We start from the raw sequence: 14486 nt of genomic DNA on the forward strand, positions 1-14486 counted from the left end.
ATTTACTTTGCCTAGTCATATGGATTATGATACAGATTAAACAAGGGAAATAGTTATTGCTGTGATTAGGAGTGCTAAGTGAAATATAGTCTTCATATTTTTTGTATTAATATTCACTATGGAACAAGAAGATAGGGCATTTCCTACATACATCACCAGATTTATCTATAATGAGAAGTTTATCGACACTAAAATTGGTAACAAGCAAACTTCTTTTTCCCTAAAAATATTTGTTCTCCTTTTTTTTTCTTTCTTTACTGTCAACAGATATGGAAAATCTACCATTACATATTCTGTAGACAAGTTAAATTTAGGATTGTAATCCATCAATTCATTTAGATATCACTTATACTATTTCAGGTTAACAGTCTTAAAAATGATAATTTGGTTACCCAACTATTGTTGAAGTCTTACGTTGAGGAAAGGGCTTTCTAAACAGACCTACATTTTATTTAGGCTTCTACTACTTATTATCTTATAACATATAAAATCTAAGTAATAATAGGTTTGCTATAAATGCTGAGGTGGTACATTTGAAAATGTACTAGTGGATCTTCTTTACCCCAAGTTTTTATTTTGAAAAACTATAAACCAGAAAAATTAACACAGAAAAGTTGGAATAATAATCCAGTGTATATCCGTGTGCTCTTCATCAAGAGTCGTCAGTTAACATTTCACCACATTTGTGGACATACTCCTTTCCTTTCACTGTGTGTGTATGCTTTATGTGACCTTATACACACAAATGTACATTCTTCTGCTGAATCATTTGAGAGTAAGTTGACATTTTCTATTTATTATTCTTGATCTTGATTGATACTGCTTAAATATGTCACACTCCACTTTTGATTTAGCCTCTAATTGTCAACCCTCTCTCTAGGGGTCTGTCACTTCTGCCCTTAGTCTCTTGCTTATTTCAGCATCCTTTCTGACCGTAGCCATTGGGAGTTGTAACCCAGCCAGCTTGGATTCAAGGCAGATGGGGGTCTCCTGAAACCTCAGATCACTTACCTAGAACAAAGAGTTTGTACCCAGAAAACATAACAAAAATGTGATTCATCTTATTTTCATTCTTTTGTGATATTTAGAATGTGATGATTTGTGGACAAACAAAAAATGCAACCTTTTTTTTCCCTAGGACCCACAGCCATGCTATACCTTTACATTTAACATTACTTCTCCCAGAAGTCCAGTTAACTATTAGTAATATACCCATTTAGAGAAGAAGCAGCATACTCATTAATGTTAGATAATTTGCCCAAGATCACCAGTTAGAATTTGAACTCAAAGCAGCTAACTCTAAAACTAGTGCTACTTCCAGGACATCGGTATTTTTTATAGGTATTCATTCTACTTTAAGAAATGGAAGAAATGCACTTTCCTGTTCATCAATTAGATTTCAAGCCTGTATTGGTCTTTATTATACTCTTTTTTTTTATTATTATTATTATTTTTTTTGTAGAGACAGAGTCTCACTTTATGGCCCTCGTTAGAGAGCCGTGGCCTCACACAGCTCACAGCAACCTCCAACTCCTGGGCTTAAGCGATTCTCCTGCCTCAGCCTCCCGAGTAGCTGGGACTACAGGCGGGTCTTTATTATACTCTTATTTGACTTCTTAAATAATTCACAAACTAAATTTTACTCACCTGAAAGGTTGTTTATCTATCTTTACATTATTACTTACACAGACAGACTTCTCTTCAATAGCGTCTAAACTCAGTTCTTTGTTTTCTAAAAAGGGCCAGATAGTAAATTATTCAGGTTTTACAGGCCATATATTTTCTCTTGCAACACTGAACTCTTTACACTGTTGCATGAAAACAGTTATAGCCAACACATAATGAATGGGTGAGACTATGTTTCAACAAAAGTACTTTTAAAACAGACCCACTTTGACCTGTCGGCTGTGGTTTGTTGACCCCTATCTTATTGATCATTGTCTTGCATATGCCCGTAAGCATTTATATGCCACAGAATGTTGTGAGGGACACTGTTAAGAGACATACAGATACCCTTCTCTCATGTTTCTGTTTATATGTATACAGTGACTTACGTGTGCCTTCCACATTTACAGATGAAGTAATAAAAAACACAGCAGGTGCCTCAAACATGCTATCAATGAGAGTCATTTTGGCACTAAAAGGGAATATCCTGTTGAAAGACCAAAGATGTTTAAAAGGAAAACTAGTTACATGACCCCTGCCATCAAGCATGTGGTAATAATATGTTCCATCTAGCATGCTATGAGCCATATTCTGATCTTGCTATTTGAGGAATGTTGAATGTCCCTAGCATGGGCAAAATGAACAAAAGAAAGAAATACAAAACAGATGTAACAATGGACATTTCAGTATAGCATCTATGGAAGACTTAAGGGTTCCTAGGTCAGACCACTCTTAGACAGTTAACATCATCAAAAGATCTATATAGTTCATGGTCTGTTTTATAAATAACATGCATATACATATGTTGTTTATATTTTTACTGATCATTTTCCCCCTTTTATCATTTCTTCAGAGATTATTATTCTAAGGGAGACCATTTCTCCTTTGTCTGATAGTGGCAACTTTCTGTCTCAATCTGCCGAACATTGTGTCTGTTGGGATTTGTTGCAATTAGTGCTAAATAATTACATTGATATTATATAGTCTTTTATGTATACCTCATATTTTCTGGTGATTGAAATCATCTTCTCACTACTTTCCTCTTTTGTAACACAATATACATGTATCATCTTTGTCCACAGAAGAATTTTTTTCCTTTTGAGGAGTCTGAAAAAAATTATGCTCTTAATTATGAGTTTTTCTAAAAGACATAATGTCTGACGTTGGCTGGTTTAGTACATCTGTTGCTTCATTTGTGTCCAGCATTATTGAATAAGCTTTAAGGTAATCAAAACATTAAATGAAAATGGAAGACAATACAGCAAAAGTTACGAGATGCCGCCGAAGCCATGATCAGAGGGAAACATACTGTTATAAATGACTACATTTAAAAAGGAGCAAGCTCTCAACGTCAATAATCTAGCCTTATACTTAATGAAACTAGGAAAGAACTAAATTGAAAGCCAGTAGAAGAAAGGAAATAATGAAGATTACGTGGAAATAATGAAAATAGAGAATAGGCTGGGTGTAGTCAGTGCCTCTCATCTTTAATCCTAGCACTCTCAGATGCTAAGGCAGGAGGATCATTGTGGTCAGGAGTTCAAGACCAGCCTGAGCAAGTGTGATATCCTGTCTCTCCTAAAAATGTAAAAATTAGCTGGATATGGTGCCATGCGTCTCTACTCTCAGCTACTCTGCAGCCTGAGGCAGGAGGATAGCTTGAACCAAGAGTTTGAGATTGCATTCAGCTACAGTAATGTCACTACACTCTATTCAGGGCAGCAGAGCAAGACTGTCTTGAAAAAAAAAAAAAGGTGAGGCTCGGCGCCTGTAGCTCACGTAGCTAAGGCACCAGCCATGTATACCAGATCTTGCAGGTTCAAACCAAGGCCGGGCCTGCTACAGGAAACTGCAACCAAAAAATATCCAGGTGTTGTGGCAGGTGCCTATAGTCCCAGCTACTTGGGGGGCTGAGGCAAGAGAATCGCTTAAGCCCAGGAATTGCAGTTGCTGTGAGCTGTGATGCCACATCACTCTACCCAGGGCAACAGCTTGAGGCTCTGTCTCAAAAAAATTAAAAAGGAAAAAGAATTTAGAGAATAGAAGACAGTAGAAAGAATCAACAAAATCAAAAGTTGGTTTTTTAAAAAGATAAAATTGACAAACTTTTAGCTAGATTGACTATGAAAGAAAAGAGCAGAATCAAACTACTAAAATCACAAATTAAAATAGGGGTTATTACTACCAACTTTACAGAATAAAAAGTACATTTCTATATACTAGTAAAATGAAAAATAAAATCAGAAAACAGCTCCATTTACTATAGTATTTTTTTTTATTTTTTTTTCTTGAGATAGAGTCTCACTTTGTCACCCTCAGTAGAGTGGTATGGTGTCATAGCTCACAGCAACCTCAAACTCTTGGGCTCAAAGCAATCCTCTTGCCTCAGCCTCCCAAGTAGCTGGGACCAATACCAGTACTGGACTACCAAACAGATACCTGCCCTAATGCCTAGCTATTTTTTAGAGATAGAGTCTTGCTCTTGCCCAGGCTGGTCTCAAAATCAGGAGCTCAGACAGTCCACCCACCTCGGCCTTCCAGAGTGCTGGGATTACAGGTGTGAGCCACTGTGCATGGCCTACAATAGTATTTAAAAGAATAAAATACCTCGGGATAAGTTTAAACATAGTTAAAAGATGTATACATGAAAGCCACAAAGCATTGCCAAAAGAAATTAAAGAAGATGTAAATAAATGGCAACACATTTAGTGTGCATCTATTGTAAAATTTGATATTGTTAAGACGGCAGTATTCTTCATTAATCTACAAATTCATTACAGTTTCTATCAAAATTTCAATGTCCTTTCTTTGCAGAAATAGAAAAACTGATGTTCAAATGTATATTGAATTTCAAGAGGTTCTCATATGGACAGAACAATATTGAAAAAGAATATATTTAAAGTACTCACCTTTTCCAGTTTCAAAACTTACTATAAAGTTATAGTAATTAAAACAGTGTGATACCAGCAGAAGGTAGACGAGCAAACCAGTGGAAAAGACTTGAGAGTTCAGAAATAAACCCATACTTCTACAGTGAATTGATTTTCAACAAGGATACAAAGAACACTGAATAAAGAAATAGTTTTCTTCTCAACATATGGATATCCACATACAAAAGAATGCAGTTGGGCCCCTTCCTCATACCATATATAATTAATTAACTCAAAATAGATCATAGACCTAAATATAAATGTGAAAACCATAAAACTTTCTGGAGAAAATACAGGGCTATGTCTTCACGACCTTAGTTTTAGCAATAGATTCTTAGATAAGGCATAAAAAGAATCAACAACAGAAAAAATAAGTTAAACTTCCTGGAAATTAAAATTGTCTATGTGTCAAAGGACATTATCTAGACAGCGAAATGACCTTCTACAGAATAAGAGAAAATATTTGCAGCTCATGTTATCTAACAAGGGGCTAGTGTCCAGAACATACTAGGTCATTAAATCTAAAATGTTCAATTTTTTTTTTTTTTTATTGTTGGGGATTCATTGAGGGTACAATAAGCCAGGTTACACTGATTGCAATTGTTAGGTAAAGTCCCTCTTGCAATCATGTCTTGCCCCCATAAAGTGTGACACACACCAAGGCCCCACCCCCCTAAAATGTTCAATTTTGAATTAAAAGTTTAGTTCGTTATATGTCAAACAAGAAGCAGTACAGGTAATCAAAGTATGCACCTAAACCAGTGATTTTTATGGTATGCCATGAGAGGATCTTAGGTGTGCCACAAAAAGTTTTTAAAGATCATTAATTTACTAGCACTCTGAGAGGCCAAGGCGGGTAGATTGCCTGAGCTCAGGAGTTCAAGACCAACCTGAGCGAAAGCAAGACCCTCATCTCTACTAAAAATAGAAAAACTAGCTGGGCATCATGGCAGGCACCTGTAGTCCAAACTTCTCTGGAGGCTGAGGCAAGGGGATCGATCACCTGAGCCCAAGAATTTGAGGTTGCTGTAAGCTATGATGCTATGGCACTCTACCCAGGACGCACAGAGTGAGACTCTGTCTCAAAACAAAAATATATATATTTTTTTTTTTAATTAAATTATCTTAGAAAAAGTTCAAAACACAGAAAGTATATTCTTTTTTTTAGGCTCAGTGCCCATAGCACAGTGGTTACGGCGTCAGCTACATACACCGAGGCTGACCAGGTTTGAACCCACCCCAGGCCAGCTAAACAACAATGACAACTGCAACAAAAAATAGCCGGTGTTGGGCGGCGCCTGTGGCTGAAGGAGTAGGGCGCTAGCCCCACATACCGGGGCGGCGGGTTCAAGCCCAGCCCCGGCCAAAACTGCAAAAAAAAATATATATATATATGTGTATATATATATATATAGCCAGTGTTGTGGCGGGGACCTGTAGTCCCAGCTACTTGGGAGGCTGAGGCAAGAGAATAATTTTGAGGTTTCTGTGAGCTGTGACACTGCGGCACTCTACCAAGGGCAACGTAGTAAGACTCTGTCTCAAATAAATAATCAACATAATTTAAGTGTGACACAGAAGTTTACCTATAAATTCAAATGTTCTGTGAGATGAAAAAGGTAGAAAATGCTGACCTAAACTACAAAAACAGGTTTGCCATCTTATTGGCAGCTTGTTTCTGCCAACAGTGAAGTAGCTTGGAGAATGAGTGGTGATGAAATCGTAAAAGGCGTTTTCCGCCACTTGTTGAGAACTGAATATTTTTTTGCCTAGAAGTGGTCCAAAGCCTGAAAGAAGAGATAGTCATTTGGTGCAAGGTCTGGTGAAAAGAGTGGATGACAAGAGATTTTCCAAGTCCAGCGTCTGTAGTTTGAGTAACTTTGTTTGTGGGACAACATTGTGTTGTAAGAGGAATGGCCTTTGTCTCTTGACCAATCTCAGCTGGTTAATCAGAAGCACCTTCATCATGTCCAGTTGGTTGCAGTAGACATCCACTGTCATTGATTGACCAGATTTCATGAAACTGTAGTGGATAATACCAGCACTGGACTACCAGACACCATTAGCTTTTTTAATATTTGGTTTTGGTCTGTCTTTCGGCACTTCATCTTTATCCATCCATTGTTCTAAACAGTTGCAGCTGTCAGAAAGAATCTGCTTTTAATCACATGTAACAATATAATATAGAAATGGTTTGCATTTATGTGGTGACTAGAAAGAAAGGCAAGCCTTGAGATTTCTCTTCTGATGCTCTTTGAATTCATGCAGAAGCCATCTATCCAGCTTTTTTACTTTGATGATTTGTTTCAAGTGGTCCAACGTTGTTGGATTATGTCAAACCTTGCTGGGGCAGCACCTGTGGCTCAGTGGGTACGGTGCCAGCCCCATATACCGAGGGTGGCAGGTTCGAACTCGGCCCCGGCCAAACTGCAACAAAAAAAAAGCCAGGCGTTGTGGTGGTCACCTGTAGTCCAGCTACTCGTGAGGCTGAGGGAAGAGAATCGCCTAAACCCAGGAGTTGGAGGTTGCTGTGAGCTGTGATGTCATGGTACTGTACCGAGGGCAATAAAGTGAAACTCTGTCTCTTAAAAAAAAAAAAAACCTTTCTGCTAATTCATGCATAGGTTGAGATGGATTCACTTCCACTACAGTTTTCAGCTTATCGTTATCTACCCTGGTCTCAGGTCGCCCAGATGGCTCATTTGCAAGATTAAAATCACCAGAATGGAATTTCTCAAACCACGGACATACTATGCATTTATTACACCACATCCTTCACAAATATTTTGTCAATATTTCTAGCTATCCATGTTGCATTGGTTCCATGATGGAACTCATGTTCAAAAATAACATGAATTTTTGACTTATCTATGGTTTCAGAAAAATTGCTCTAAAAAGAAAAGTTTGCAAAATGGTAAGGAATGGGGGAGTGGAAAGAGGGAAGAAGTGAGGGGATTGGGAGGGACATGGTGTATGACACACCTCTTGGGGGAGGGATGGAATTATACGAGGGACTTTACCTAAGAAATTCAAGCAGTGTAACCTGGTTCTTTGTGCTCTCAGTGATTCCCCAAATAAAAAATAAATAAATAAATAAAAAGTTTGTAAGATAATCACAAGCCAAAACATGTCTTTGAAAGAATAAGGATCTACCTTCCCAATTTAAAATAAAAAGTGTCAAAGTGAAATGTTAGACATAACAACTGTAAAACTTACTACTTAATGAAATTGGAAATTTCTTTTTTTTTTTTATTTTTTTTATTTTTTTATTCTTATCTTGCACTTACTTTCTCCAAATTATTATTTTTTTTTTTTATTGTTGGGGATTCATTGAAAATTGGAAATTTCTTAATAACCTAAAATAAAGAACTCTTTCAATACAACAAGAAGACAACATGATTAGAAAATGGGCAAAAAACTTGAATGGACATTTTTCCAAAGAAGATATTCAAATATCCATCAAGCCCACAAAAAGATCTTCAATATCATTAACTATAAAGGTAATGAAAATCAAAACCACAATAAGATACCACACTCCACAAGAATAGCCCTAATTTAAAAAGCAGACAAACTGAAATTAACAATTGATGCCGAGGATGTGGAAAAATTGCTGGTATGAGTGTAAAATGGTAAGGCCATTATGGAAAACAGCTTGGTGGTTTCTCAGAAAGTTTATAGAAGCTGCTAGTTACATATCCAAAAGAATTGAAAACAGGAGCTCAAATACTTATGCATAAATATTGATGGCAGCACTGTTCACAGGAGTCTACAGCTAGAAACAACAAGAATGGCCATCAGTGGATGAATGGATTGACAAGTTATGGTATATCCATATAATAAAAGATTATTCAGCCTTAAAAAAGAATGAAGTACTGACACATACTACCATGTGGATAAACATCAAAGACATTATGTTAAGTGAAAGAAGCCAGATACAAAGGCCACATTTTGTATGATTCCAGGTATATGAAAATCTAGAATAGTCAAGTCCTTAGAAACAGAAAGCAGATTCACAATGGTGAATGAGGAGTAACTGCTTAATGTGGGTATGGAGTTTCCTTTTGGGTGATGAAAACATTTTGGAGCTAGACACTGGTTGGTGTTGGTCAAGCAACTGACTAAATGCCACTGACTAAAAACTTTTTAAAGCAGAATTTTAAAAAAAGAAAAAGGCCAGACACAGTGGTTCATGTCTGTAATCCTAGTACTTTGGGAGGCCAAGGCAGGTGGATCTCTTGAGCTCAAGAGTTCAAGATCAGCCTGAGCAAGAGCAAGACCCCATCTCTAAAAAATAGCCAGGTGTTATGGTGGGTGCCTGTAGTTCCAGATACCCTGGAGGCTGAGGCAAGAGAAACACTTATGCCTAAGAGTTTGAGGTTGCACGGCACTCTACCGAGGATGACATAGCAAAACTCTGTTTCAAAAAAATAAATTTTTTTTTTTAAATTAAGAAAAAAGTCATTTAGATGAGAGCTTTTCTTAACTATTAGAATGGAGACAGAGACTGGGCTACTATGACTACTATTCCAAAGTTCTGCTGATTCTTCTCTAATCAGAGCTGAGGTTTATTTCCCAGTACCTTTAAGATAGTGGCTGAAAGGCCAGCCACTGCAAGTCTGGTGATAGCACTAAGGAGTATCATACATATGGCAAATTAGTAAATGTATTAGAGGAAGCACAGCTCTTTTCACTGGAGAGTATCCTCTTAAGCATATTCGGACTCTTCTGTTTGAGGTCTTCTCTCCCTCTCCTGTCTTTCAAGTCTATATGATCTTTTTTTTAATCTCAGCTACCAGAAATTTTAGAGCCAAATTCTGACAAACTGACCATTTTATGATAGGGTTAATGGGACAATAGGTTAGAGCTGCTAGGTCTCTGGATTTCAGTAAAGTACTTGGCATAGTCTTATGTCCCTATGTTCCTACAGCATACACACCTTGGGGATGTCTCTTGAGCCTTGTCATTCTGCTAGGTTCCTTTTAACCATGGTTTTGATGCCTAGACATTAGAAAGGCTAACAAATACATCGATGGAGAGACTTAGAATCCGAAAGATAGGAATGGGTGATTATTATGGGCCAAATATAGCAAGATCAATTTTATTGGAGGTAAATGTTAAGTTTTATGCTTTGTACCAAAAAGCACAAGCTGAATGAGTACAGCATTGGAAGGACATACTTTGTTGCACGTGCAAGGCAATGAAGAGCTGCAGGATGTTACCATTCTTACCCTCTTAAAATGAGCTACCCACACTGTTCAGGCCAAATCTGGAACATTGTACCCCATTCCATTTTACAAGAAATTTTGACGAACCAAAAGTAAATCCAGAGGACAGTGTCAGGGATGGTGAGGAGGACACACAAACCTATGTCATGAAATACAAGTGAAGAAAACGGGAGTGGCTGGTCTTGAAAATATTACTTATCAAAAAATGAAAGCTATCCAAAAAGAAAAAAATGAGAAAAATGAGTTTACAAGAGTCTACTGCCGGCAGCGCCTGTGGCTCAAGGAGTAGGGCACCGGTCCCATATGCCAGAGATGATGGGTTCAAACCTAGCCCCAGCCAAAAAAAACACACACACAAAAAAAAGAAGAGTCACTAAAGGATGGAAGCACATAGTCACTAAAGTGTCTTCCAATCATAAAATGTGTATGGATGTTAGGTATGGTGTATGCAGGTAATAACTAAAAAGCAGGCAGCGTGAGAGTGGGATGAAAAGAGAAAATACATTCTAATTGAGTTCGAAAGTTTGGGCGGGGGGCAGGGGTGGTTTGGTTTGGTTTTTTTTTTTTTTTGGTTTTTGGCCGGGGCTAGGTTTGAACCCACCACCTCCGGCATATGGGACTGGCGCCCTGCTCCTTGATCCACAGGCGCCGCCCTGGTTTGTTTTTTTTAAGAGCCAGAATACTGCTCTGTCCTTCAGGCTGGAGTATAATGTCATCAGCCTGGCTCACTGTAGCCCCAAACTCCTGGGCTGAAGCTATTCTCCTGCCTCAGCCTCCCAGGACTATAGGTGTGCACCACTATGCCTGGCTAATATTTTAATTTTTGTAGAAATAGGGTCTTACTTTTCTTGAGACAGAGTCTCACTCTGTCACCCTGGGGTTGAATGCCGTAGCCTCATTATAGTTCACAGCAATCTCAAACTCTTGAGCTCAAGTGATCCTCATGCCTGAGCTTCCCCTGAGTAGCTGGGACTATAAGCGCCCACCACAACACCCTGCTGATTTTTTCTATTTTTAATGGAGACAGGGTCTTACTCTTGGTTAGGTTAGTTGGTCTTAAGTTGGTCTCCTAAATTTAAGCAATCCGCCCTACCTGGCCTCTCAAAGTGGTAGGATTACAGGTATGAGCCACCGCACCCAGCCCAAACAGGGTCATGCTTACGTTGCCCAGGCTGATCTTTACTCCTGACCTCAATCAATCCTCCCATCTTAGCCTCCCAAAGTGCTGGAATTATAGACTTGAGCCACTACATCTGGTTTAAGGGCTTGTTAAGTTCAAAGCATTGCTGAAAATATTATAAATAACTCAAATGATGAAATTTCCAAGTTTGGGTCAGGATCAACAGGAAGATAATTTGTTTCCTTGGCCTTATTTTATAGTCTAGTCTCCTGAGACAAGATATAGGGCTTGGGAGCCCAGCACAACTGTCTTCATCAGGAAAACCTGGGACACCATACTATTCATTCTCTACCACAAGTTCTAGGAGAAGACCGCTCCATGACTCTGCAGCACTTGGTGAGTGTTACCGTACACCAAATCCCATCCCACAATTACATCTTTCTTTCTTTTTTTTCCTTCCCTTAGTTTGTACTTCTGACTATGCTTTTAATTAGAAGAAATGTGGATTCTTGGGTGTTATGTTAATGTCAGGGTTAAATAAGCATAAAATACATACATAATATGATACATAATACGTAAAATATAATATATAATGCATAAAAATAACATCCATTAGATATTTAATAAATGAAATAAAAATGTTAACTTTTACAGACACATTGTAAGTTTTTTTGTTGTTGTTTATTTGTTTGTTTGTTTTCTTTTTTGAGACAGAATCTCATGTCACCCTCAGTAGAGTGCTATGGCGTCATAGCTCACAGCAACCTCAAATTCTTGGGCTTCAATGATTCTCTTGCCTCAACCTCCCAAGTAGCTGGGACTACAGGCACCCGCCACAATGCCTGGCTGTTTTTTTTTTTTGTTGCAGTTGTCATTGTTGTTTAGCAGGTCTGGGGTGGGTTCAAATCCACCAGCCTCAATGTATGTGGCCAGCACACTAACCACTGAGCTACAGGTGCCAAGCCATAAGTTTTTTACTATAGGTTTTCCACTAGTAATTTTGAATGGCTGTTTAATTTCTAAGCCATAATTTTTTTTCTTTTGGTGTAAAAAGTTGTTTTTGTTTTATTATGGTATTAGGCAAAATTAATAAATTTTTATTTAAGGAATTTCGCATGTGATTCTCCTTCTGTCCATCTCAAAGGCTGGAGTCACTGAAGATTTACCTTCAAGACAGCCCTTTTTAATAGAACAGATCCTCAACTCACAGTTGTCCTGTTAGCCCAAAATTTGCTTGCCATTATTCTTTTTCTTTTATTTTTGCTTCTTTGATGAAAACTTAAAATTCCCCACTTTTTAGAGTAAATCAATCTTGCCTGGTTCTCAGTTTGACACCCTCTTGGAAAAACAAATATATTCAAATCACATTGGTTCCTAAAGCCGTCACACTCAAGAATAGTACAGAGGGCGGCGCCTGTGGCTCAACAGGTAGGGTGCCGGTCCCATATGCCGGAGGTGGCGGGTTCAAGCCCAGCCCCGGCCAAAAAAAAAAAAAAAAAAAAAAAAAGAATAGTACAGATTAGTGGGTTTTGACAGTACCTAAGGTAAAAACAAATTAATTAGATCTTTTATCCTTTTACCAATTGTCTTGTAGTTGTTTCCCACAGACCTAACAAATAGTCCTGCGAGTGAAGCAGAACCAGTGTTACTCTATGAGGTGTTTCCAGTGATGTGAGGCTACAGAAAAAGCCCCATCAGGATAGACCTCAACTCTAGGCCATAATTTTAACAAGTTTCAAACAACCAATTTAATACTCTTGTTTGGTCCTACAGATGAGGAAATAAATAGGGAAAAATAGATCTTAACTAGTTTTATTCTTATAATTAAAATGTCATGTTCAAATACTAACACCTATTGTTGAGTAAAGTTGATGTAATACTAAACATTTTACAAAGTGATTTTTATATACATTCTCATCTTACTAATACAACCCTGTGGATATAATCCTAGATTTAATATAAAAGTTAAGGCTCGGCTGGGCATGATGGCTCACTTGATGCCTCACATGATGCCTCAATCCTAGCATTTTGAGGGCCTGAGGCCAAAGATTACTTGAGGCCAGGAGTTCAAGACCAGCTGGGTAATAATCTCTACAAAAAAAATTTTTTAATGCCCAACCATGGTGTCTCACACTTGTAGTCCCAGCTACTCAGAGGCTGAGACAAGAAGATCACATAAGCCCAGAAGTTTGAGATTGCAGTGAACAATGATGATGGCACTGCACTCCAGCCCAGGCAGCTGAGCGAGAAGCCGTCTCAAAAAAAGGGGGGTACTCACAAAGGATGCATTTATGGAGTCAGTAGATGGTTTACCCAGAATAAAATATAAAATTTCTGGCTCTAAGTTCAGTATTTACATGTTAATTTCTTCTACCCCCAACTGTTTTTTAATTGAGGTAAAATTAACTATATTAAAGTGTACAACTAGGGCGGCGCCTGTGGCTCAGTGAGCAGGGCGCCGGCCCCATATGCCGAGGGTGGCGGGTTCAAACCCGGCCCCGGCCAAACTGCAACCAAAAAATAGCCGGGCGTTGTGGCGGGCGCCTGTAGTCCCAGCTACTCGGGAGGCTGAGGCAGGAGAATCGCTTAAGCCCAGGAGTTAGAGGTTGCTGTGAGCTGTGTGACGCCACAGCACTCTACCAAGGGCCATAAAGTGAAACTCTGTCTCTACAAAAAAAAAAAAAAAAAAAAAAAAAAAAATAAAGTGTACAACTAAGTGGCATATACTGCATCCCCGGTATTGTACATTACCTCAGAAGGAAACCCTATTACTTATTAAGCATTTGAGGCCCCCCACACACACTTTTTCTTTTAGCTTCCTTCTTTTATGTCTTAAACATAGCCTAACCAGGCAAGTCTATTTTACGTTGGTGTTTATAATAAGTTTCTGGTGTTCTCTGATACCTTATCCAGTCTATGTTTAAATGTCAGAATTTATGGTGATTCCTACCAAAGATCCCTTATACAAGAAAATTAAAGTTTATAAAGTGTGTTTGCATTGGGCAGCGCCTGTGGCTCAGTCGGTAGGGCGCCGGCCCCATATACCGAGGGTGGCGGGTTCAAACCTGGCCCCAGCTGAACTGCAACCAAAAAATAGCCGGGCGTTGTGGCGGGTGCCTGTAGTCCCAGCTACTCGGGAGGCTGAGGCAAGAGAATCGCTTAAGCCCAGGAGTTGGAGGTTGCTGTGAGCTGTGTGAGGCCACGGCACTCTACCGAGGGCCATAAAGTGAAACTCTGTCTCTACAAAAAAAAAAAAAAAAGTGTGTTTGCATTAAAGGTAGGCCAGCTTTTAAAATAAATGTAGTCCACCAAAAGAAAGTATGTCCAAGTTATGCTTTACAGAAATATCTGTTGACGCTTCTAGTTGGTATGTCTCCCTTCTGTTAAACCTGTATGTTGGTGGAATATTCCTAGTCTTTAGGTTTAGGGTATAAAAGGGCACAATGATGGGTCATGTGGCCACTCAGCATAGAAAACTCTTATTCCACGTGTCCACTTCTCAGTATTAGGGATGATTTAGGATGTGTACTGTTAAAATCAGCCCAG

At 38.6% G+C, this 14486-nt stretch overlaps 1 protein-coding gene and 1 non-coding gene across 6 annotated transcripts in view; one reads left to right on the forward strand and one right to left on the reverse strand.

Moving 5' to 3' along the window:
* TCF12 (transcription factor 12) overlaps nt 1–14486 on the forward strand; it is a 410397-nt gene that overhangs the window by 294453 nt on the left and 101458 nt on the right. For all 5 annotated transcript variants that reach the window (XM_053593152.1, XM_053593153.1, XM_053593155.1 and 2 more), the window contains one exon: nt 11201–11336. In XM_053593152.1, coding sequence (XP_053449127.1) covers nt 11201–11336 — 136 coding nt within the window. The remainder of the gene's footprint in view (nt 1–11200; nt 11337–14486) is intronic.
* On the reverse strand, nt 12522–12651 carry LOC128589499 (small nucleolar RNA SNORA18). Its single transcript, XR_008381064.1, has one exon. It is a non-coding gene; the product is annotated as a small nucleolar RNA SNORA18 (small nucleolar RNA).

Source organism: Nycticebus coucang, chromosome 6, assembly GCF_027406575.1.
Source record: "Nycticebus coucang isolate mNycCou1 chromosome 6, mNycCou1.pri, whole genome shotgun sequence".
In the NCBI taxonomy this organism is placed as follows: Eukaryota; Metazoa; Chordata; class Mammalia; order Primates; family Lorisidae; genus Nycticebus; species Nycticebus coucang.